The sequence below is a fragment of the Felis catus genome, chromosome D4, assembly GCF_018350175.1.
Source record: "Felis catus isolate Fca126 chromosome D4, F.catus_Fca126_mat1.0, whole genome shotgun sequence".
In the NCBI taxonomy this organism is placed as follows: Eukaryota; Metazoa; Chordata; class Mammalia; order Carnivora; family Felidae; genus Felis; species Felis catus.
Window position 1 is genome coordinate 91,681,887 of NC_058380.1, and position 25,076 is coordinate 91,706,962.

Sequence of the window (25,076 nt, forward strand, 5' to 3'; positions counted from 1 at the left end):
ATTCACTTCTCCCTCACCCTGTCCCTGTGGGCAAAGACCTTTCCAATCCTCTCGCCTTACAGTTCTGGTTTGAGGAAAAGGAAGGAAACTCACTAATGCACTTGATCGAACCCAGCCGGCCTAACAGAAAATGAAACGTATGTACGCACCCCATAAACAAATTCCCGAGTAAAGCCCAACGTGTCGAAGACGAAGCTTTAAAAACCATCGGAAAAAATACCCGAACGTTTCCTTGGGAAGACAGGACTTCTTGAATAAGCTGGTCAGAAGCACGGTTCACCAAGGAAATTCTACACCTTAGGTTCCCGTCGCAAACACGCTCCTGACACGGTTAACGACCGGCCTCCAGGAGCATCGGGCACTCTCGCCAACTGGCAGCAAAATGAGACCGACAGCCCAGTGGACAAGTGGACAAGGGCAGGCGATGCTCTGCGTTCTGCAGGAGCAGAGTAGGCGCGGCCCGCGGCCCACAGGCCTCTCGCCCACGACAGCCTGTGCACCTCGGGGAGCCCGGCACCGGGGGGGGGGGGGGGGGGTCGGGCCGTGGACGCGGGCGGCCTGCCGGGGAGCTTGGGGGCGGCGGGAGCAAGCGGGGGGCTCACACGGCGAAGACGGCGCTGCGGTCTCGGTTGTGAGAAAACAAAAGACACAAACTCGTGAGGACGCCGCTCCGGAGAGCTCAGCGGGAAGGGCCTCGGAGGACGTCAGCTTCCCCGCCACGTTTCGACACCATCGCGCTCGACGCGGGACGTGTGCACTTCTGTGTCGTCGGAGGTGGCAGCAGGGGCCGCTTTCTTTCCTCTTGGCGCTCGTGTCTCGTCACTTCTCAGGGACGTCAGGGGGAGTCCGACACGTCACGTGTTCTCTACAGAGGGCCCCGGGGCGGCCCCCAGCCTGGCCCTCTGGAACCACCCGGGTGCACCCAGCCGGCGGCCAGGACCCCGAGTCTGCCCCAGCGCTGCACCCCGTGGGGCCGAGGCCCCCGCTCGAACTGAGATTCGGGTCTGCGGTTGGGGGCTGGCACCACTGGCTGCCGACTGGAGGAAACACCTGGTTCTGGAGGAGGCCCGGTTCCGGGGAGGCAACACAGCTTGTCGGATCCCCAAATGCAAAAGCTACTGGCCATTCTTCCACGGCCAGAGGTCCCTGCGGGGAGGGGAGGGGAGGGGAGGGGAGGGGTGGGGCCACATGTGGACCTGCTCTCAAGGCAGCCCCCGGGGAGCAAAGAAGATTCCAGAAAGGAGAACGGCTGGCTTCCGCAAGGCCTGCAGGAACAAGCATGGAGCGTCAGGGAACCCACGTAACTGCTCAGGGACTTGGTGACGCAGGAAGGGACAGGGCACTTGTAGGGAAGGGACCGAGGGACGGCAGAGAGCCAGGAGGCCCCTGTGAGGGTCAATGCCACCGAGGCCAGAGGCAAACGGATACCACTCACCACAGAGATTTAACAGTTTAATAACGACTCCTCCACAGCCCGACGGGGCAGCTACCGCACCACGTCTCACAGCAGGGCCCAACGTGCACCCCACGCTTGCCCCGGGGGCGGCTGACGGGAGGCCCCGAGGACACAGAGCGCCCTCCCTGCCCGCTGGCCTGCACAGCAGGACCTCTCCTCAGAGCAGCGGCCAGGCCTGAGCGCGTCCCTTCTCTCCGGGGGCCAAAGGGCAGGACGAGGTGCCGGCCCACCTTGCCCGCTCCGCTCACTCCGCCCCGAGCACCTACACGGACAGCCCTCGGAGGGACCGACGGGCCTGCAGCCCACCCCACGCAGCCCGGGCTGAGCGGCCTCTCCCAGGAGGCGGCCCCGTCCCGGCGGGCCACGAAGGCGGCAGGCGCCCACCCGCAGCGAGGCTCAGGCCCAGCGTGGTGGCTCCTCACCGAGCCGCCGGGCCCAGCTGCTCCTGACCCCTGACCCTGGGGGGAGGCGGCTAGAGCCCCGTCAGGTCCACAATGGCCTTGATGAAGATGGCGTCATCGCGCACGTAGGAATTCTTGGCCTCCATCTTGGAAACGGGGCAGAAGAGGGGGCAGCCGCTCGCGATGTTCATGTCACTGACTGGCCTCTGGAAGGAGGACGAGGTCACGTCGGGTCTAAAGGCGTCGATCACATGCTCCCGGTTGTTCTGGTCAAGCAGCATTAAGGTCACCTGGGGGAGAGCGCCCCGCGGAGGGACAACGCTGAGTCACGGCCCCCCGCTCCACGGCTACCGGCTGTCAACCCCACCTGGGTGATCCGCGCCCCGGCACTTTCTGGGACCAACCCCTGGGATCCAAGGCTACAGTTCGGGCTACGTGGAGCCGCATCGTGGTGCCTTTTCTTATGTTCACGTGGCAAACGTTTCCTTACCAGAGGGCTCACAGAATACCTGCCGCCCTCCCCGAGGAACAGCACTTTTCAGATGCGCTGCCTCCACCAGGAAGACCACGGGGCTGGCCCGGCACGGCGAAGGGGAAGGACAACGGCATCGGCACCTCCAATCCCTCAGCCCAACTATGACACAAGAGCCTCAGGTCCGGCCTCCAGCCGCGGCCCTTCCTCTGAAACCAGCCCCGAGACGGCATCTGCAACCGCTGGCCCTAAGTGGCCGGAAGCCCCGGGGCCGACTGGGTGTCGTCCCAGCTCCACTGCAGCGACAGAGCCACGTGGAGGCCCTGGGCCCAGGAGCCCGAGGGCCCATCCTGACAGCCTGCCGCCCACTGGGGTCCCCAGAGCAGCCGCTGGACGGCCTCGCGTACCTTTTGGTTGAAGGGCCACCGCAGGAGGGCGTCGTTGGGGCCCTTCATCACCACAAAGAAGAGAGACAGGTGCGTCCCGCGCCCGGTGCCATCTCCGTTCAGGTAGATGCGCAGACACATCTTGTAGCCGTACCTGCTCGTATAGAAGGCTGCAGGGGGGACAGGAGGGAGCGTCAGTGAAGCCAGGCCGAGGGCTCGTGCTCCCCGCAAGGAACAGAAACGCAGGGACAACACCCAGGTTGGGGCACGTACTTCTCCTCTAAGGACGCAGTTAGTTCCTAGCGAGAACAAACGCCCAAAAGAAAAATAGGTGATTAGAAGAAGTGTTTTTAGGGGCGCCTGGGTGGCTCAGCTGGTCGAGCGTCCAAGTCTTAATTTCAGCTCAGGTCATGATCTCACACTTCGTGCACAGATCTGAGCCCCGCATCAGACTCGCTGCTCTCAGCACAGAGCCCGCTCCAGAGCCTCTGTCCGCCCTCCCGACTCTGTCTTCCCCCACTCACACCTGCTCTCAAAAGTAAACATTAAAAAACAGCATTTCTGGGGCGCCTGGGTGGCGCAGTCGGTTAAGCGTCCGACTTCACTCAGGTCACGATCTCGCGGTCCGTGAGTTCGAGCCCCGCGTCGGGCTCTGGGCTGATGGCTCAGAGCCTGGAGCCTGTTTCCGATTCTGCGTCTCCCTCTCTCTCTGCCCCTCCCCCGTTCATGCTCTGTCTCTCTCTGTCCCAAAAATAAATAAAAACGTTGAAAAAAAAATGTTTAAAAAAAAATAAAAAAATAAAAATAAAAAAAATAAAAAAAAATAAAAAACAGCATTTCTAAAAACCCTAAATGTAACCCCAAAACAGAACCAGCCGTGAAGTTCGGGCAGGGGGGGGTGCTTGGCTCTGGTCAAAAGGCCGTGGTCAGACCTGAGCCGGGGCCTGGAAAGGGCACAGTGGGGGAGACCCTGGGACAAGCCAGAGGCGACATTCCCAATATCCAGCATGGCGCCCAGAGACACGCAAGAGCCCAGACACGGCACGAGGCCGGGCACCCCCAGGAGCGGCCCTCACGGCCTTCCTGCCCGTGGCCCCGGAAACCACCCTCCCTCGGCTCCCCGGACACCAGCCCGCTCCGGCTGTGCAGCTCCGCCTGAGCACAGACGAGCGTCTCCCGGGGGCGTGTCACGGGGCCACCCCAGCTGGAGCTCACGCTCAGTTCTCTATCAGGTTCCGCCAGAGCTGGACCCGGAGGAAAGCTGATCGGTAGGCATGCTCCCACTCCCGAGGAAACGCGCTAGCAAAAGGAGCTGCCTGCTCGCATCCAGTGCAGAGGGGCCGGCCTCCCGAACACGCCGCTCCCCACGCGGCAGTCGCCTGTCCCAGCCAGGAAGACAGAGCGTGAGCGTCCGGTTCCACACAGGGGACGGCGCGGTCACGGGCGGGCCTGCCTGCGGCCCTGTACCCGCCAGCAGGAGAGGCGCCCCGCCCCTGCCCCCGCTCGCCCGGGCTCCGAACACATAACCACGGCAGCAACTTCACCGAAGTAAACGGTAAAGGGCGCCCGTGGGGTGGGGGGCCGGGTTCGTCAGGAAGGGCCGTGGGCCGCACGTGGCCCTGGCAGAGCAAGGGAGCCCGCCGCGTGGACGAGCGCCGCCTTCTCCCCAGCGGTGCCTTCCAGGGAACACCCCTGCGAGTACCCGCCCGAAGTTCCGTGCGCGAGGGGAGTCCCGGCCCAGGCGGCCACCCGCCCACCCCGCGTCCTCCCGCGGAGGCGCTGCCGGCACGGCAGGGGCCTCCAGCCCGAGGGTGCGCGAGTAGCTCGGACACCAGCAGCTCTGAGGACAGTTTCCAGAACGGCACCTGGAGAGAAGATGGCGGGCGTGCGGCCAGCCACAGCTTCCTGGCGCTTCCTGGCGAAATCCGAGATCTTCCAGATAAACACGCCGTCGAAGGTGGACGCCTCCATCTCGTGGACCTTCTGCTCCAGCTCGGCCATGGCCAGGTCCTTCAGGCCGATGCTCCTCTCCAGCTGCTGCACCTGGGGGCGCAGGGGGCCCCGTGAGGGTGCCGGCGGGAGGGGCTGCGGGCCTCAGAGGCCACCTTGCATTTCGCAGGACGGCGCTTAGGGAAGTGTCCCCACGCCCACCTTTCCACCGACTTCGAGCGGGACGGCTTCTCCCAGTGCCCGGGGCTTGACTGGGCTCAGCTCGTAGGGGAGCTCCGTCCCCACAACACCCCCGACCCCACCTGCGCCCGAGACTTGAGAGCTCGGTGTCAGGAAACGCGCTTGTGGAACCCACAGGCCCGAGAGAAGGGGCCACCTCCCAGAGGCCTCCAGCACCCCCACGTCAGGCCCATCGGTGCACACGGCTCCGAGAGAGACTCCGGCTCAGACACAGAAGCGGAGAAGCAGGAGCAGCGTCACGCTGGAACTCAAGGTGCCATCCCTGAAATCCCAGCTCCGAGGCCCCGTGATGCCCTGAGGCCCGCCCAGACTAGCCCTGGGGGCCCCGGGCCCAGACCTTGTTACTCAGGGCCTCGATCCTGTCCTGGTCCAGTCGGTGCTGCCGGCCACAGGCCTCGGCGGTCATGGCCACCCTCTCCACCTCCCGGTTCAGGACGCAGACGATGTTCTCGAAGGTGGCCGTCTTCCTCTCCAGGGCCTCACACCGCTGCCGGAGCTCCGCGGCCTTGGGGAGCTCGGCCTCGGGGTGCAGCGTGCCGGCCTCCCAGCCCCCGACCTCGCCTTGGCCCAGGAAGCGGCCATCGGCCCCCGACGGGTGCCTGGCCTCCAGGAGGCCGCCCAGCAGCATGGCCAGGTGCTCCCGGAGCCACTGGGCCTCGTGCTGCTGCTGCTTCTCACTCTCCACCTGCAGAGGGAAGACGGGGAGGCTCACGGCGCCGCACCGGCACTCGGCTCGGAGCCAGAGCCCCACGGACGTGCCGCAAGGTGCGGCGACACCTCCGCGTCATTCACTTGCCGGCACGTCACCTGTCGCTGGTATCACTGTCTTTCCAAAATCCAAACCTTCCTGGTGACTTGTCTGCTTTTATGTGAAGCAACAGGAAAGAAGACACGGTTTAAAACTGCCCGGGGTGGAGGGTGGGGGGGACCAGTAAAGCGAAGCTTCTTCAAATCCTCTTTATTGTACGGTTCTGACCCGGCAGCCAATTTCTCCTGAGACTTCACGACAGATTTAAAAAAGTTAAAATGCTCCCGAAACACCAAACGAAGGAAAGAACAGAGGCCCCGTGAGGCACAGCACAGCGCCCAGGGCGCAGCTCCCCAGCGGGGCTCTGACGGGACGCCCCTGCCAATCTGGAGGGGCGTGTGTGAGGCCTCAGGTCAGGATGAGGCCAACGGGCTCAAGACGACACGCGCCCTCAGCGGCAATCGCACTCAGGTCGCGGTGGGCTCTGGCCGCTGGAAGGACGGTGGCTGCGGCACCCGGGGCCAGGCCTGGCCTCGGGCGGTGCCCAGGACGGGGGGCCCAGGGCCTGCGTGGGAACGGACTGCCACCACGTCACCAAACAGTGAGCAACGGTGGGAGGGGACACCAGACACCGGGTGTCAAGGCACCAGGTGACAGCACAGCCGGGGCTACCACCCCTGGAAGTTTCTGAGGAACAGAGCACCAGCCGTTCCCCAGGCCCTCAGAGAGCCCCTTGGGGGACAGACGGTCAGGGAAAACGGTAGAGGCCAAGTGGACGGAGAACCGCCCAGGCCTGAGGGAGCTGCACGGAAGCTGACAGGTCAAGGTCCTGAGGCGGGAACGGGTCAGTGTGCCCAAGGACGGCCAAGCCAGTGACTGGTGCAGAGACAACGTCAGAGGCAGCCAGGGCCACACAGGCCACGGAAGTAGGGGAGGCAGGTGGGTCCAGGACCTGTGTGCAGGCAGCACGGATCTCTGGCTGCCCTGGATGTGAGGCCGGTGACACGAGGTGCTCTTTTTGGGAAGGCAGAAAAACAGGGCGGGGTGGGGGGGGGGCACGTGTCACAGTGTGCGGCCGAGGCCAGAAACGCCCACCAGACACCAGGGAGGTACAAGGCCCTGGGCATTTTCAGCAGAGGGACGCGAGCCCTGACTGAGGCTGGGACACCTGACGACCAAGCAGGTGGACAAGGCAGCAGAAACGGGAGGGAAACCAGGAGGCCAGTCCGAAGGCTCGGCAGATCCGGCATTCGGGGAGAGGGCACGCGGCACGCTTCTGCAGGCTCCGCCCACTCACGAGGATCGACGGGCACCCGCCCAGCCCCCAGCGGACGGACCCAGGGCCCACGGGACTCACCATCTCGGGGCAGCCGACAGCACGGAACCTGCACGGGACTCGGCATCTGCCACATGCCCGGACGTGGTCCTGGAACTGGGAGGACGGACGCCGTCGGTGCCCTTACTCTCTCCTCCCTGCCACCGCGCCCTCCCCGGACCCCACCCCCACCGGCCCGGCCCCTGCGGTCTCAGGCTGAACACGGCCCACAACCCACCACAGGTGTGCACGTACACGCGCACGCACACATGGCCACGTGGCCTGTGCGTGTCAACGAAGGGAGGTGGGTGCAGGCCAAGGGCTTCAGAACACGCGCAGACGCCCAGCCCCGTGCTCGGGCCTCTGCACCCCAGTCTCTCCACCACAGCTCGTAGGACACGTTGTGTCGAGGGCCCCCGGGCCCTTGGGAGCGAGGAGGGGCCGGCCTGACCGGGAGTCAGACGCCCACGACGGACCAGCGCGGTGCTGGCACACGACAACGCCGACGCCGACAGGCGCGGAACCCAGAGAGCCCGGCCGTGCACACGCCGGGCACTGACACGGGCGGCACGTTCCGCCAGCAAAGACCAGGGCGGAGGGGGGCACTCGTAAGCGGGCAAGGGCGAGCGGTCCCTCTGCCTCCATCTGCCAGGGCCGTGGAAGAGAGGGACCGTCAGAGCTACGAATGCCAGATAAAAACAAATGAAACGTTAAACTAAGAAAAAGGACAGGGGACCGTGGCCCAACCCACCGCTGACACTTAGGGCGTCAAACACAGAGAAAAGGAGCACGGAGTCTCCCCCCGTTGCAAGAGGCGGGCGGGAGTCCCGATGTTCCCGGTCAGGGATGAGGGCCAGCCCGGAGCGAACAGCTCCCAGCCTGGCTCACGCCGGGAGAGAGGGGAACTGGGAGTCCCGAGAGCCCCTATCTGCCGCCACCGCGGGGGTCTGTCACGGTGCCTGTGGGCGGGGCCTGCGCTCGGCCAGTCAGCACACTTTCCCCGGTTTCCACTAGGCACCCGCACGACCGGTTTACAAAAGTCGAAGCCCACTCCGTCTGTAAAGGGCGATCTCAGACTAGAAAGCCGAGGCGGACGGCAGCTCAGCACCGAGACGGCCTCCCGGGGCCGCCGGAGCAGAGGCGTGCGCGTGAGTCCCAGAAACGAGGCCGCCGGCGTGGTCCACGACCGACACTGTGAAAGCAGCCGTAGGCCGGGGCGGCACACGTAAGCCACCAGGCCGAGGGGATCCGGCACCGAGATGCTCCGCGGCAAGAGGGCCGAGGTCACATGGAATCAGGCAAAAACCCGAACTGGAAGCGTCAGTGTGAACCCACAGCGCGTTCTGTCTTTACAGGGAGCTCGGAGCCTGCCCCCGGCCCTGCGGGGTCCTGGATGCAGGTGAGCGTGTGCGCAGGGGTGAGACCGAGCGGCGGCCAGGATCTCAGGCGTGTGCGACTTCTCCCGGGCCGGGTCGCTTCCATCGTGGGAAGCGTAACAGAAGAGCGGCCCACGGGCCACCACTGAGCACGGGGCACAACGCGCACGCCCCCGCCCCGTCGTCACAGGCGCCAGGAAACCACTTACTTTCTCGCGGGAGATCTTCTTCTTGCCACAGCCGTCACAGGTCAGGGGGAACTTGGGGCAGACTTCGTGGTGCGCCTGAAAGACAGCGGTCAGGAGCCGGGGCGTGCGTGAGGTCACCCTTGCCACCTCGTGGCCTCGTTCCGGGGTCGTGGCTCCCGAGACCCGACGGGGCAGCTCCCACAGGCACTCGCAAGTGTCACTTGGGAGGGTCAGAGCAGAACCCCCTCTTCTCCATCTGGCAGCTCGGGGCCACGTGAGGACAAGCCGTCCACGGCGACCGCGGCAGAGCACCGCTGCTGGTCACCCGAACTGAAACCAGGCCACTGAGGAGCAAGGCCGCGGGACGTTGAGACCCTGGCCCTGTGAGCGGCCAGATGCCCCGCGAGTGGACGCACTCGGGCCTCTGGACCGGATGGCCTACAGAACGGGGGTCTGAGGGGCACAGCAAGGACAGACGTGCAGCCCAGCTTCTTCAAGGAACAGCGGCAAAAAAAAAAAAGAAAAAAAACAAGCAGCCCCGCAGAGCACAATTAAAGAGACCTTGCAGACGCATCATCAAGATGCAGCGTGGGGACCGTCTGGACCCCGATCCCGACAAATCAGATGTCGGGAGACACGGGCACCAAGTGAGCCGGGGATGGCGGGGAGTCGCCGCTGAGACCCGGAAGGGACGGTGGCATGTGCAGCGGTCTAAGGGCAAACGTGCTCAGAAACACATTCTCAAAGTCTCCAGAAGACACGACACAAAGCCTGGGACCCCCCCTAGCAAGCAGGGGGAGCCACGTGGCGCCAGGCGCGTGGGGACACGGGCACGCTCCCGGGAGGGTGGCCCGGGCCTGGCGCTGCGGCTCCCTCCGCGTGAGTTTTTCTGAAATAAAACGGGTTTTTAAAACCACTCGGCAATGCCTTCAGATCCGCCCGAGTTCCTACCAGGCACCTTCCACCCAGCTGGCTGCGAGCGACGGACCGGTGGGACGCGGCGAAACGCCACAGCGGCCGCGACGGCGGGCCGGCAGGCTCAGCGTTGGGGCTCGAGGAGCGAGGGGAGCCCTGCCGGACGCCCTCACCTTCAGGTCGGCCCAGCAGCAGGGCGCCCGGCAGTGCCTGCAGCTGAGGCTCCTCTCCGGGCACTCTTGTTCCGAGTGCCGCTCCTTCTCCCCGAGGCGAACCAGGCCTCTGCACGCCGGGCACTCGGTCAGCATGAACGGGCAGTGTCCTTCGTGGCAGCTCTGGCAACAAAGGGAGCACGGCGTCAACAGGGCACGCGGCGGACACGGTGCGCACACAGCCGGCCGTCCCGGCTGAGGCTCCGCTCAGGCTCCGACGCCAGGCGCCGGGCCCCGTCCCGAAGCCGCGAGCACCGGGCACTCATCCGCTCCGACGCCCGTGTTCCAGGTGAGACCGGAAAGGGGAGGGCGGGGGACTCCACGCTAGCTGGCTGCACCCCACCCACGTGACACCCCAGGGACATCCCACCCCGTCGAGGCTCCAGACTGACATTCAGGGACAACGGGATCACTGGCCAGAGAGTGAGAAGGGCCACGGAGCCCAGGCCGAGGCGGAGGGCCGGGAGGGCGGAGGGACGAAGCCGGCCTGCTGGGTGCAGGGCGGCCAGGCCCGGAGTGGGGCAGGTTCTCGGTGGACAGGAGGCACAGGAGCGACGAGGGCTGATGTGCTGGGAGGACGGACCACAGCGGCCAGACCGAGCAGAAGAGGACGGGGAGCCCACCCGCTCATCCCACGCCCGCGCCGACAGCCCACAGGCAGTGGGCCCGGGGAGGGCACGTGCCGACCCAGGGAGGCAGGGCCCGGCCCGGGGTCCCCCAGCGCGTAGGAGGAAGGTGCAGTGAGGAGGGCGGGATGTGCTGTCTCCCGGCTGGAGCCACAGAGCCACAGAGCCACGAGCAGGGGAGAGTCGAAACCGGTTGGAACCCGCTGAACCTCAGCTGGAGGATGACGCTGTGGGAGGGGCTTGGGGCAGAGAAGCCGGTGGGTGGGGGGAAGGTGGGAGAGGCAGCAGTGCCCTCAGGGCGCCGGTCCCTGACCAGCCTGGCACTCCCTGCGGGCGTGGCGCGAAGTTCCCAGCAAGGGGAACAGCAGAGGGGAGCCGGGTGGAGAGACCTCGAGGTTTGTCTGCCGTCCTTTTTATTGTGTCAAAACACGCACGACACAAATTTATCATCTTAACTGCTTTTAAGGGCATCGAGCACATTCACGTTGTTGTGCGTCCGTCCCCAGAACTACTCATCTTCCCAGACTGGACTCTGTCCTGTGACACACGGCCCCTCCCCTCCCCTCCCCCGCCCCCGCGGATCCGCCGCCTCCAGGGCCTCCGGTAAGCGTCCACTCCTACAGGACGTGTCCCCTGCGATGGGCTACTCTCAGCACGGTGCTAAGTTGTAGGTAGGACACACGAGGCCACGTCAGGGACAACGTGGGGCCTGCTGGGCAGGGAGGCAGAGGTGGCTGCGAGAGGAAAGTTCTGCACCAGCTAGAGCAGAAGCAGGCTCGGCCACTCCAGCGAGGTTCAGGCTGGGCAGCTCGGGGCTGCGATGCCCGAGGGGCGTGGTCTTTGGGGTTTCCCTGCAGAATCCCGGTTGTGGGGTACCTGAGGGGAGCAGGGGAGCCTCCGACCTGCTCTTCCCTGGGGAACAGGGTGGTCGTGTCTCCGTCCCGCGCCAGGGGCCTGGCCGTTGGCGCCAAAGCCCAGCGTGTACAGGGCAGAGACCACGGGTGAGCCCCGGGGAGGCGGAACGCGTGCGGTGTCCTTCCCGCACGGCGTGGAAACTTTGGATGTCACGTCCGGTGGCGCCCACGCCTCCTCGCGGACCCCACGTCACCAGTCTCCCGGGGCAGGCACCCCTGCCCTCTGACTTCCCACGGGGACACATACAGACCAGATGCTACATTCCCAGCCAGCCTCCCTGGTGACCCCGCGGCAGCGCGACAGAGCACCCCATATGCTGCCAGGTGAGGTCCCAGCCTGTCCAAAGAACACGTCGTGGACTGCCCGGCTGCACAAAGCCCGGGTCCTCACAGCCTGCGCCCGGCCTCCCTGAAGCGCCCCCACAGCCCCTGGGCTCCTCCGCTGCCTGCCCACAGCTGCTCGAAGGCTCCCGGCTGGGCACACGGCCCGGTCCCCCACCATCCACCCGCACTTGCCGCAGGGTCCGTGGGGCGCTGGCAGGTGGATGTCACATACCCCACCACGATCCAACAACAGGCAGCGCCCGGAGCCACACCAGGTACACCATAAACACTCGAAATGAACCAAGGACAAGTCTCAGAAATGATCACGGCTCAGAGTGGGAAAGATACAGCGACCACAGCTGAGGTGCTTGGATTTCATTAAAGGAGTGTTAACACATAACATGGGAGTCCCCAAGGGAAGCACAGAGCAAGCGGGCACCCCCGGGAGGGCTGAGGGCACGCAGCCCCCTGCTGACGGCCGCCCCTGGGCCCGGCTGACGGTGGAGGCCTGAGTTCATCATCCCAGGGCCTCTGTGGAGCAGGCACTCGGCACCACCACCCTCGAGGGATCAGAGGGACCGCCTTCACGTCCACCCAGGGAGAAGCACACGCCTTGGAGAAATCAGCCTTTACTCGACCAGAATTCAAACTAAGTGTCTCGGTGAAAAGAGCTGTGCTGACTCTGAATTCACAGGGACGTGCGGGACATCAAGCAGGCTTTCAAGTGTGACCACTAGTCACCCCTGTCCCCCATCCCGCCTTCAGCGGAGAGCTTCCCCCCTGCCAGCCGGCCCCTCCTCTGCCTCCAGCCGCAGGCTCCTGCACCCGCCCCCAGAGAAACGGCCCTGGGGCTGTGCACACGGGCACCTTTGGCACCTGGCAGGCGCCCCACTGACATCTTTGAACTGGAGTTTTAAATTATTGGGTTCTTAGAAAATACCAGGCGTTATTGCAAAGGAAAAACATATTCAGAGGCTAACCGGGACTCTCCGAACAGCTCAGCCACAGCGCCAGCATTTCACAACACCACTGGTCCCAGCCCCGCAAAGGGCAGCGAGCTGGCTCAGAGAGGAGGGCGGTGTGCACAGAGGCCTTGATCTCACCCAGGCCCGTGACGTTCACAGCCAGGGACAGGGTTTACCAAAGGCCAGGCCCAGTGTCCCAGAGCAGCGCCCGCCCTCCCACATGACCAAACCCACCCTCTCAGGGACTTTCCGGGGCTCTCCGGGCCAGCCAGGGACTTTCCAGCCTGCATGCCTGCAGGGCCGTGGCCGAGCCCACAGGCTGGCTGCGGTCCCTGGCCCTCAGCCGGAGGCCCACGAAGCCACCGCCCACCCACACCGCGGGCCTGGAGGCAGCAGAAACCGGCCTTCCAGACCGGGAGGTGGGGGGGGGGGGAGGTATTCCACCTGTCCCCAGGGGGTCTCTGGGTCCCTGCAGAAGGCAGCACAGCCCACTGTGCCTACTTCCTGGGCCCACCAGCCCCCAGAGCCTGCTCGGGCTTCCCACCCTCCCGGGAGAGACCCCAAACCCCAAGGCCTGCTGTCGGGACAGCCCCGGGCAGTAACGGCTGCAGGCCTGTGGTGCTGAGCAGGGCCGCCCCGCTGTGCGGGTACGGCCGGGAGCCTCTGGGTCTCACTCCCAGGAAGGCAGCAGTGAGGGTGCAGGGAGCCGAGAGCTGCTCCACTCGAGGCCCCAGGCGCCTGCTGGATGGACAGCACGTCTCACCTTCCCCACCAGACGCTCCTCCCTGGGCACGGCCAAGCCGCTCCCCTGGAAACACGCGGCTGAGAGCCCGAAGACCAAAAAGGCTAGTGGGTCAAGAGAACGAGGGAAGGACGGCACACAGGCCGGGAGCCCGGGTCCCAGTTTCAGACCCGATGGGCCCTCCCTCACCGTCACGACTCAGTGTCCAGGGCCCACCCCACGACGGGGCTGTCCCGGGGCCCGGGGCAGGCCTAGCTCCTGAGCCTGAGCCTAGGAGAGCCAGGCTTCCGTACCCACAGCCTCTCCGGCCTCGCCTACGGGGCTGCCCATCTGGGAGCCCCACCTGCCGCTCCACGCCAGTCCCGACCTCTTGTCCTGGCGGCGGACAGGTTGCGCTGTTTCAGGGCTGTCACGGGAGTGGATGGCCACAGGACCGGTCCCCTGAGTTGGGCTCCTCCCACTGAACGGAGTACCCTCAAGGTCTGTTCATACGTGTCACCATTTTGTTCCCTCCCTTTTACGGCTGAATCCTCTTCCGTGGTGTGGACTGACCACGTCTCGTCTGTCCCACCGTCAGCTGGCGGACGCTTGGCCGCCATGCCATTTGTGCACAAGTGGGCTGCGCCAGTTAAGAGGACGGCCGAGCGAGCGAGCGAGCCGTGGACGCCGCACGAGGGCGGGCAGGGCCGGTCACACAGAGGCCCCGCTGTACCAACGCAGGCACGCACACTAGCCTTGCCTGGCTGGGACAGGCCACGGCAAGATGGGGACAGCAGCCACCGCCCTGTCACTGGCCAGATGCCTTTCTGTGACCGCAGATCGAACGTGGCTACTCCCGCAATGTCCAACGTCTAGACGGCTCGAGAAAAGAAAGCCCTAGTCTGAAGACTCACGGAAAAATCCCACCGAGCAAGAAAGCTACTTTCCTGCACGTTCAGCCCCGCAGAGCCAGCACAAGGTCCTAGCGCACCCGGCCGCCTCGCTGCCACCCGCCACAGCCCTCCACAGCGGAGGACACCGGGCCCGGTCAGGTGCAAGCCCCACCTGAGGCCACAGTCCCCAGGCCCCTGGGTCCACACGCGGGTCGTCAGCAGCCGCCGCCTCCTCTGCAGACGTCAGCCAGGCTCGCAGCCGGCAGGCTCACCGAGGGCTCTGCGGGCTGCTTTGGGGACGGGGTCCAGGCTCGAGGCCGAGCCGGGGCGGGGGCCCCTACCTCATACTCCTTAAGGGTCCCCTTCCAGGTGCAGCCGTCGCTGGGACACACGGCCGGCAGGCTCTCCACCTCCCTGCGCGCAGCGTTGTCCGGGAACGCCTGAGGACAGCATTCCTAGGTTAGGCCTCCACCCGCTGCCCCCTGCCTGCCCTGCCGCCAGCCTTCCAGAACGAGGCCCAGCGGCAGACGCAGCAGCTCCAAGCTCTAGCGGCCACCGGGGCAGCGAGGGCGGGTCCTAGCTGCCAGAACGCCATGAGGCCATCGGTGTCACTAAAAGAAACATCAAAACGTTTTCTGTGTTTTGACGTTTTTTGCTTAAAGACTTTCACTTACCGAACCGCTTTCCAAAATAGAAATGCCCTCTTCGTATATGCCTTCGTGAACACAGGCGGCACAGTTCTGAGGCCCGGAGCTGGGGGGAGAAGCGAGGGGCCGGCCATCAAACCCGCTGCAAAGAGCAGAGAGCACTAGGCCGCCCGCCCAGCGCCACTCCTCGCCCCCATTCTGCGCTTTCTAGACTGAGACGGAATCAGGGAGGAGCACGCGTCGACGTCCAATGTTTAAGACATTTAGGGGTGCCTGGGTGGCTCAGTGGGTTGTGTCCGACTTTGGCTCAGGTCACAATCTCGCGGTCTGTGGGTTCGAGCCCCGCATCAGGCTCTGCGCTGACAGCTCGGAGCCTGGAGCCCGCTTCGGATTCTGGGTCTCCCTCTCTCTCTCTGCCCCTCCCCTGCTCATGCTGTCTCTCAAAAACAAACCTTAAGAAGGAAACAAATAAATAAAAACAAAATACTTAAAGCAGGGGAGAGGATTCCAATCCTCTAACGGTGACCCTCCCGCTGCGAACAAAAGTGCTCTCTGGTGGCTCAGCCGGGCGCCCAGGCGTGAGGTGCTGGCTCCCTGGGCCCACCCACCGGCCCTCGGCATGCCAGTGGCCCTCAGACCAGACTTCACAAGCTCCTGGGGACATGTGCCTCCAAGGCACACGCAACATGAAGCCCAAGTGAGATTTTCAGCTGTCTTGTGCCCACCTGACACGCACGGACACCCACGGAGCAGTGGCAGCAGACGGGCTCTCGTGGTGTTCGTTTCACTCCCTGTGTCCACGCTGCCCCGGCAACCCGCGACTCCTCCTCTTCGGTCGCTAACTTCACTTTCCTATCTGCAGTGCGCCTCTGCCTTCGGGGGGTGTCGCCGGGAGCACGGCCCGACCCGAGGCCAAACCCGCCACCCGCCACCGGCCCCCAGTACCTCAGGATGCTGGTCAGGCAGTAGGAGCAGTAGCGGTGGCCGCACTGTGCCTGGAAGGGCCTGCGCAGGACGTTCCTGCAGGCCGAGCACAGGTACTTGTCCTCTGGCTTGGTCCCCAGCAGGGTCTTTGAGAAGCCGGGCTGCAACACGTCTAGGGAGCCGGGAGGGGTCACGCTGGCCGCAGCCATGGGAGCCGCGAACCGCCACGTCCTAAGGAAGAGCACAGAGCAGGAGAGGGTCACGCAGGGGCCTAAGAGCCGCCTCGACTGCAGAATAACCCCCCGCGGAAAATGGCCCTCGCCCGGCGGTGAGGGGTCGGGGTCGCCAAGCCGAACAGCGGTCTAGAATCGGAGAACCAGGATTTCGGCACCGCGGGGAGCCCTGCGGACAATCTAGTCCCATCTCCCACCACAAACCCGGAAATCGAGGCTCGGCCAGGGTGGCGCTCTGCCCACGCCGCACAGCTGCGCCAGCACGCCCACTCCAAAGCCCCCAGGCCAACAGGCCGTCCTCAAGGTCACCTGGCCCAGCTCGCTGACCCGCAGACAGAGCGAGTGCCGGCATCCGGGGAGGCCGCCTTCTGGCTGCACAGCCATCGGCAGCCCTTATCCTCGTGCCTTCCTGTCTCCCCCAGACCTCCTACAGATCAGCCTGGCGGGCAGGAAACTCTGACCTGCCTGTGCCCGGGCCCTAGGCAGCCCCCAGGACGCGGCCACCCCACGCGTCGGCCTCTCCAACGTCACCCCTGACAGCAGGCACGCAGCCTGCCGGGCACCACCGCTCTGCTCCCTGGCCACCATCACCAGGGTGCCCCCTCTAGAGAGCTGCCCGCTGCTGTGCACCAGGCCTCGCCAAGGCCCCCAGGACACACGAGCTGGACAGGGGAGAGGCTCCCACAGTGTTCTGACCCCTTGCATGGGACGCACAGATCAACAACCAGCATCTCAAAAAGCCAGAGGGAACCGTACCTGCTAACCCTCCAAGCTGGACGAGTACCCAGGTGCCACCTGAACACACAGCACTTTGACCTCAGAGCCACCCTGGCCCGTTTGCAGTCGCTCCAAAGAGCTTTCTTCCCCAAACGCCCCTGGAAACATACCCCCGTGTCTTCTCATGGACGTGCGTGGGGAACACGCCAACTTTCGAACCAGGATGTTCTGAAATGACACCTCTTTCCAACGTTCGTGGGGCTGTCTTCCCTGTCCTAAGCTGGTGTGACACCACAGGAAGCAGCAACAGATGGTGTGCCCCTGCCTCCCATCTGCCGGGCACAGCCACTTTCAACCAAGGCTTCTGGACTTGTAGTCGGCGAGGCCTCGCTTGGGCCGCGTGCCAGAGCACACAGGCATTTGCTCCTCCAACCACAGGACATACGAGGTGTCGTGCCCGAGGCCACTTGGCAGGAGGCCACGGCGCCCTCTCACGGGTCCACACACTCTCAGCACGTGTGGGCGTGTCTGGGCCCCTGCCCCATCCATCTGTCCCTCTGACAAGCGGGGGAATTCACTCTCTCGAGCCCGACGGCACACAGAAGCGCTACGAGGCGCCACTTACTAAAGCCTTTCGGTAGACACGGACAGTGCAGGCCAGGGCAGCCGAGGAGGGAGGACCCCTCAGCCCACGCCTCTCAAGGCCACGTCCGGATGTGCTACACAGAAGCACTACCAAGAGCGAAGGGCTCGTGAAAGTCCACTTACTCTCACGAGGTGATTTCACGAGCCATCAATGACGTACAAATCAATGCTCTAAACTACGTTAGCAGGGGCGCGCCTGGGTGGCTCAGTCGGTTAAGCGTCTGACTTCCGCTCAGGTCATGATCTCGCGGTTCGTGGGTTCGAGCCCCGTGTCGGGCTCTGTGCCGACGGCTCGGAGCCTGAAGCCTGCTTCGGATTCTAGGTCTCCCTCTCTCTCTGCCCCTCCCCCACTCATACACACATACACACACACACACACACACACACACTCTTTCTCTCTCAAAAATAAACGCTAAAAAAATTTTAAAAATCACTGGTAAAAAAAAAAGAGCCACGCTTTAGATCTCTACTCTGTCTTTATTACCTTAACTGAAATCCAACATCAAAAGTAAAGGAGTGTAAGCACACGACCGTGTTACACGGGGGCAGAGGAGACTAAAGTAAGAAACCAACGGCCCCCTGACAGTACGAGGATTACGGTGATGCTTTCTTTTGAAAACCTCGCTGAGCAGCCTCCCCTACCGTCTGTGAGACAGAGCTTTATTCTGGCACCGACATTCCGTCTTCTCGAAACCAGACCCGGCTTCTTGGCCGACTGAGCACACCTTCTTCGGCAGGTCCCACTGCCCTAGCCCATCAGCTTATGCTCCCATTAGACGTACAAGACCCACGCGGGTGGTCTCTTTCTGGCCTTGACCTCTGTCAGCTCTGGCCAGGCCTCAATGACCTCGCGAACACAGCCTGGTCAGCGGTCACTACCACCCGACACAGCTGGACGGCGGGGATCGGTATTTCTGTCCTAAATGCGGAGACAGGCCCCGGAGGACCCACGGATTCCACCCAGCGCCACGGCACCAGCCCCCGGGTCCCGCCGCGGCCCCTGCCACGCCTGGGGAGTTCTCGGTGCTCACGACCTTAAACGCTGCGTTCAAATCTCGTTTATGATGCATTTTAACTTTTACAAACCACAACGAAAGACATCACAGAGACTCAAAAGCACTGCCCCAAAATGTAACGCTTTGAAGGCCATCAATACATCAAGTCCCGCCGCCGTGGCGGGCTGCCTGCCCCGACCACAGAAGAAAACTTCCGCATCCCCGCGCCTGGACTTCTGACTCCCTGGTGGCCTGCACACGTCCACCCATCTGGGCCTCCCCAGACGACCAGCGCAGTCAGCAGCCCCGACACAGGCACGAAGGATGGTGGGCGGGGTGGCCACCGGAGAACAGGACTCGGGGCTCGTGGGCACCCCAACCCGGAACCTCAACGTCCTGCTGGCCCTTTCAAGCTTCCCGCCTATTTCCCAAATACTGACTCTCTCGGGTAAGTTGCTCATAACCAGAGCAACTCCACTGGCAATGAACGTGTGAACGAGGACTCCCATGCAGTCTGCCCCGGATCTCACACTAACTGATTCCCCAAAAACAAGCTCCAGTTAACTTCCGTACAACAGATTCACATTTTGTTAAAAGGGCATCTCTATCAGAGACGAGACAGCATTTACAGAATAGTTCCAGTTACGTGCCGTTTGAGAACAGGCAAACCAGCCCACGACAACACAAGCTGGGAAGTGATGACGTCTGGCTGCACGAGCCTGTGGCACACGAGACGTCTGCTCTCCTTCCCGGTTCCTGGCACAGAGCTCCTAAAACCCCTGGGATTTCCAGAGCAACGGGGCCAAGGGAGCATCTTCTGTGACTCATAAGCCCCCTTCACGCCGCCCCCTGTGAGGGAGGAGAGGGGCCGGAGACTGACCTAACCACCCACGACCAACAAGGCAATCGATCGTACTTTCGTGAAGGAGCCCCCGTAACACCCGGACCAGGGAGGTTCGGAGCGCTCCCGGACTGGTGACCCGTCACCGTGCCGAGAGGCTGGCGCGCCGGAGGGCGTGGGGGCCGGGCAGCCCTGCCCCACACCTGCCCTGTGCATCTTCCCACCTGGCTCTGCACGGAATCAGTGTCTCCCTGAGTTCTGTGAGCCACTCTAGACCCAGTGAACCCAAGGAGAGGTCACAGGAATGCCACGTTTGGCGTCAGAAGCGCTGAGTACAGAAACGCAGACGTGCCGGAGAGGCCCGGGTACGCAGACGACCGCGCGCCGAGCTGTACCCTCAGGATCTGTATATTTTGCTGTACGTGCGCCTCAACTTCCAAAGAAAAAGATGGAGTTTCGGGAAGCCTGGCTGGCTCAGTCGAGGAGGTGCAACTCAATCTTGAGGTCGTGAGTTCGAGCCCCACACCGGGTGTAGAAACTACTTAAATAAATTCTAAAAATTAAGAAAAAGATGTAAATCTCTAATCACGTATACCCATACACGTTTATCCAAAATAACTCTGTCTCACGATACTAAAAATGGTAGAGCAGGGCGCCTGGGTGGCTCAGTCCGCGAAGCACCCGACTTTGGCTCGGCTCATGATCTCACGGTCCGTGAGTTCGAGCCCCACACTGGGCTCTACGTCGTCAGCGTGGATCCCGCTTCGGACCCTCTGGCCCCTCTCTGCCCCTCCCGGGCTCGCGCGCACTCGCACGCTATTTCAAAAATAAATAAATAGTAAAAAAATCGTTTTTAATTGCAGAGAACCCGCAAGTCAGGTTCTGACAGGAAGAAGCCCCGAAAGAGCGGTGCCTCTGGCACCGTGTGCTGCCCTGCCGTTTCCTCTGCTGCAGGTGGAGCTGGCGGCAGCCCCTTCACAAGCCCGGGGCCCGGCCTGGGTGCAGAGCACGGGGACACCTTCACACGCGCCGACGCTCTAAACTAAGGCATTATGAGCAGACGTTGCGGGTGGGTGAGTGTGTGTTTAGTATTTACTTTTGAGAGAGAGAGACAGAGTGCGAGCAGGGGAGGGGCAGAGGGAGAGGGACACACAGAATCCGAAGCAGGCTCCAGGCTCCCGGGTGTCAGGACAGAGCCCGACGCGGGGCTCGAACTCATGAACAGTGATTTTGTGACCTGAGCCACCCAGGCGCTCCTATGTGTTTCTGGTCCTAGGTGCCGGCGCGCGCGAGCCTTCGTACCACCTAAATGTTGATCTTGAGTCTCTCTGACTAAAAACCAGGGCCCGCGGCAGGGACAAGGTGATCGGTCATGATGCAGCGACTGTCCCTTCGTTCCACCTGACCCAGCTGACCACCCCGCTCCCCCCCCCTCTCCCTGACCTCTGAGTGTGAGTGCCTGCACGTCCGCAGCCCCCTGGAGAGCTGGGCCCCCCTTCGGTCGCTCCAGTGGAATCCTCAGAGACCACTCTCTCTCCCTCTCATCCACCGTCTCCAATGCATCAGCAGATCCATTGGCTCTGCCCTCCACAGACCCCTGGAATCTGACCACATTGCTGCAGTCAGGCCTTGGCCACCATCCACTGTGTCCTCAGCCTCCACCCTTCCTCCACCCTGCCCGTCCGAGCATCTCGTTCTCAGCAAGGCCTTCCCTGTCACCTGTCACCGACACTGCACCGTGCTGGCCTCCTCGTGTGGGCCTGTCCCTCTGGAATGAAAGCTAAGCGCCAGGAGGCAGGGACTGGGAGGGCAGGAGGAGGGACCCGGGCCTGGGCACGGGGTGCAGGAGCGCCCTCCGGGCTTTCCAGGCTTCCGCTCATCCACGGACTCCGGTACCCGGGAAGCCAGCCCTTCCTCCACACCATTCCAAAGTGGGGCACGCCGAGCCCGGAACCGGGACGAAGTGTCCCTTCAGAGTCATGCCCCTGTTCTCCTCCCACCCCCCACCCGCTGAGTCCTCACCTCCCTAAACCACAACCAGGTCACCTGCTCCACTGCCCACTGGGCCCTGCAGGAGATGCGGCCTCGATGCTGCTCCCACTCAGAGCTCGCACATCTCAGCTCAGACCCCGGACGGCTTCCGCTGAGTCTGCCTCTCGCACCCTCCTCCCAGGCTCAGCACCCTCTGTGCAGGGGTGAGGCCCTGTGGTGGGACAGGGACACGTCCTCCCTGTGGACACAAGAACCAGGCCTCGAGAGTGGTCCTCACGCATCCCCATGAAGGAGCGGGCCCAGTGCAAGGAGAATGGCACACCGCCCACGGGCCTGGACTCCAGAACACGACGAAGATGTGCTCCCCACTCTGGGCATCGTCTGCGGGGTGTGTGGGTAATTTCTTCCGGGTTTTCCTCTCTGGACCTTCCCGCCCTGGCCTCTGGGCATGTCCGTGATGTCCCGCCGTGGAAACCCACCCGGCAACTGCCCACCGCCAGAGAGGGACCCAGATGCGGCCCTCAAAACACAAAGTGAAGAGGCCTTCATCCTCCCGGAGCAAACGCGTTCTCCAGCGACCGGCGAGTACGGCACATCCTGTGCTCTGGCACCCAGAGCATGACCCATACTGCAGGACGAACATGGTCCCCGAGTGACATTCGCATTTATTTCCCTGGGAAGTTTAGAAACCGCTCGAGAGAGAGAACCCCTGGCTGAAAGCCCCCTCCCCTTGGAGCCCCCTCCGAGGGAGCCAGCAAGGCTCTCTCCATCACATGGCACGGGCGTTTACAGCCTGCCGTCCCCCCTCCCAGGACACTGAGGCAGGTAACAGGACGGGACCACAGGATGCAGAGATCTGTGACACAACACAGCAGGGCACCGGAGGCACAGGACCAGCGCAGAGGCCCGAGGTCACAGTGCATGCCTTTGGGGACTGCGGCCACGGGGATTGGGCTCCATTCTGAGAACCAGGTGTCCGGGGAGAGGGGAGAGATCTGCGTCTGCTCAGATGCGTGGAGACGCCACTTCTAGAAGCACTGAGGGGCTCTGTGGCTTCCAAAGGCTTTAAACGAATCAACTCTTAGCATTTTTGTTTTTTTAAGATTTTTGAGAGAGAGAGACAGTGTGTGAGCAGGGGAGAGACAGAGACAGAGGAGACACAGAATCCGAAGCAGGCTCCAGGCTCTGAGCTGTCAGCACAGAGCCTGACGCGGGGCTCGAACCCACGAACCGCGAGATCGTGACCTGGACCGAAGTCAGACGCTTCACCGACCGAGCCACCCAGGCGCCCCTTGTTTCTTGATTCAAGCACTGGCGAATACCGTGGTGCGTAAATCACACTGCAATTAAGCTGTTCAAGAAAAATAAAACTCGAGGGGCGCCTGGGTGGCGCAGTCGGTTGAGCGTCCGACTTCAGCCAGGTCACGATCTCACGGTCCGTGAGTTCGAGCCCCACGTCAGGCTCTGGGCTGATGGCTCGGAGCCTGGAGCCTGTTTCCGATTCTGTGTCTCCCTCTCTCTCTCTGCCCCTCCCCCGTTCATGCTCTGTCTCTCTCTGTCCCAAAAATAAATAAACGTTGAAAAAAAAAAAAAATTTAGAAAAAAAAGAAAAATAAAACTCGAGCAACAATCTCGGGTTGACTGAGACCTGCACCTAAAACCAGCAACCGAGTCGACAGACGCCACTGCCCTCCAGATGCCCCCTCTGCTGAGAGCTGCTGCGCTGGCCCAGCACAACCCCCCCACCCCGTGCTCTGCCCCACACTCACTGGCTTCCTCGCTCGCTCGCTGGCGTGCACTCTCTCTCACACACACTCTCTCTGTCCCGGGCTCCTCCACGGACAGTTCCGAGCGGCCCCACTCCAGGATCTGGGCCTCACCTTCATCACGGGGACGCTCACCGGGCTCCTGCCCACACACGGGACACCCCACCTCTACTCACAGGACGCGACAGTGCTGTCTGTGACTGGCACCCTAGTGTGACAGCTGATCTTTGAACGTGGGTCTGAACCGCTCGGATCCGCTTCTGCACAGACTGTTTACAGCCCGTCGCAGTAAACGTGCTTTCTCCTCCCTACGAGTTTACCATCTTTCTCTAACGCACGCACGGTCAGAATCCGGCACACCACACACAAGGAGGTCTGGGGCAGCCGGCTCTTCGCACGATGGCCAGGGCTTCTGCCCAACCGCAGGCTGCTAGCTAAGTGAAGGCGGGAGTCACAGGCGTGCTCACTCCGCAGCACACGTCCGAAAACTGGAACGGGACAGCATTTAGTGTGGCCTCTGCACGATGACCCGAAAATTTGGGAAGCGTTCCCATTTCAAAAAAAAGAAAGGAAGAAAAAAACGTTACACGCAGATTTTCAACTGCGCAGGGAGGGGGTTGGCGCCCCAACCCCCTTGTGTGTTCAAGGGTCAAGTGTGAAGGCTCCGGAGCCACCGGAGGTGGGGGGCTGAGGGCAGGGAATGAGAGAGCAGGTGAGGAAGACAGGCGGCAGGAGACACTGATACCTCCGGGACAAGTCGCAGGGGCGAGGGCGCAACAGGGTGAGAAAAGGTGACCCCAGAGGTCCACCCACCACCCTGAAGTTCAGGGAGCTCGTCCAGATCTGAAACAGGTGAGAACTCGCCTCTCGGAGGAAGAAGGGAGCACCAGGTAGGCGCAGGGGAGCCCACAGCTGGGGTCAAGGCAGGGGGTACGCGGCGCACAGGCCAGCAACCAAAGTTCAAGGCAGCCAGGCTGGTGGGTGGAACGCTGTGACCCCGGGTCGTGGCCCCCCGGCCGTGACCTCGCACAGTGGGCCGGGGCGTTGCGGACCGCATGTCACCGCGTGGGGACCCCGCGCCACGGCCCCCGGCCGGAGCCGCCGTGGACGCCCGCGGGCGTTCGCGAACTTTCCTGCGCCGGCCCCGCTCCGACTTTCAGTTTCCGGCTGCCCGGCTCCGAAAAATCCCCTCAGGCCCGCGGGGCGGCGACCCTGCCGCCGGGGCCCTGACTCCCCGGAGCCGCCCGCCGCCGCCCTGGCCACCGCCGCCGCCCCCCGACCCCAACCCCCACCGCGACCCCGACCGCGACCCCGACCCCACCAGCTGGACTCACCAACGGTCGCCGCGCGCCCGGAACTGCACGCCCGCCCAGCTGCCGCCGCCGCCGCCGCCGCCGCCGCCGCCGCAGCCGCTGCGGACCCGCCCCCGAGCCCGCCTGACTGACTGACTCGGGGCCCTACCAGGAGCGCTCAGCCAGCCGCAGCTGGCTCCGATTGGCCAGTTATCTCCCCCCGCCCTCCGCGTTGGCCCGCCCCCCTGACAGACTGACACGGGACCCAACCAGGAGCGCGCCGGAGCCGCAGCGGGCGCCGATTGGTCAGAGCCGCCGCTGCGTGGGTACTTAAGTTGAGCCCAGCCCAGGCTCTGTCCGAGCAGAGCAGGTGGGTGCCGGGTGTCGTGTCCTCGTCGTGCGGTGCGGGGCCGACCTGCGCGAAGGTCTTCCGTGCTTCTAACCTCCTGAGAGCCTGGCCGATGCCCGCGAAGGGTCAGCCCGGGCCGCGGGCACGGCGGCGGCACCTCCCCCCTCCCCGGAGTCCTGCTCACAGCTGGGCCCCGGTTTGGGTCACAACTCTGAAAAAAAAAAAAAAAATACAAAAACACCCTGCTCACTTAAAGAGTATGAAGGACATAAGGTCGGCTGTCGGGGTTGTGAAATGTTCTACAACCACTTGGCGGCGATGGTTGCCCAACATTATGAATGTACAAATGCCACTGAATCGTACCCTTTAAAATGATTTCAATGGTGAATTTTATGTTGTGGGAATTTCACCAGCAAACAAAGCCAAAAACGGAGGGCCTCCTGACACATGGAAATGTGGAACACGCAGCATCTAGAAACAAGGCGGTGGCCTTAGCAGAAAAGGGGGGCAGCGCCGGGGGGAGGGGGGATACGAATGTTGACCCCATCACTTCCTCCACGTGTGTGACCCGAG

The 25,076-nt window shown here is 63.4% G+C and overlaps 1 protein-coding gene across 4 annotated transcripts; it reads right to left on the minus strand.

The window, feature by feature from the left end:
• Positions 1-1,439: 1,439 nt before the first annotated feature.
• TRAF2 (TNF receptor associated factor 2) lies at positions 1,440-24,273 on the minus strand. 4 transcript variants are annotated; one of them, XM_023243084.2, is made up of 11 exons: positions 24,197-24,273; positions 15,695-15,904; positions 14,777-14,855; positions 14,444-14,542; positions 9,621-9,782; positions 8,554-8,628; positions 7,011-7,085; positions 5,243-5,590; positions 4,581-4,758; positions 2,737-2,885; positions 1,440-2,147 (listed from the first exon to the last, which is right to left on the minus strand). In XM_023243084.2, the coding sequence occupies exons 2-11, from the start codon at positions 15,880-15,882 to the stop codon at positions 1,929-1,931; spliced, it is 1,572 nt and encodes a 523-aa protein (XP_023098852.2). In that variant the 5' UTR covers positions 15,883-15,904; positions 24,197-24,273; the 3' UTR covers positions 1,440-1,928. The 4 variants fall into 4 exon arrangements, with proteins under 4 accessions (XP_023098852.2, XP_044899570.1, XP_006939728.2 ...); XM_045043635.1 differs by lacking the exon at positions 24,197-24,273 and adding an exon at positions 23,727-23,918 and having other exon boundaries at positions 4,581-4,752; XM_006939666.5 differs by lacking the exon at positions 24,197-24,273 and adding an exon at positions 23,727-23,893.
• Between the last annotated feature and the right edge of the window lie 803 nt (positions 24,274-25,076).

What these genes read in the sequence shown, in the direction of transcription:
- TRAF2 (XM_023243084.2), bottom strand. Translation starts at nt 15,882, where the DNA reads ATGGCTGCGGCCAGCGTGACCCCTCCCGGCTCCCTAGACGTGTTGCAG. An exon ending in CTATTTTGGAAAGCGGTTCG is followed by an intron (nt 14,543 to 14,776) that starts GTAAGTGAAAGT and finishes TGCTGTCCTCAG; the next exon opens with GCGTTCCCGGACAACGCTGC. An exon ending in CTGTCGGCTGCCCCGAGATG is followed by an intron (nt 5,591 to 7,010) that starts GTGAGTCCCGTG and finishes TTCCCTCTGCAG; the next exon opens with GTGGAGAGTGAGAAGCAGCA.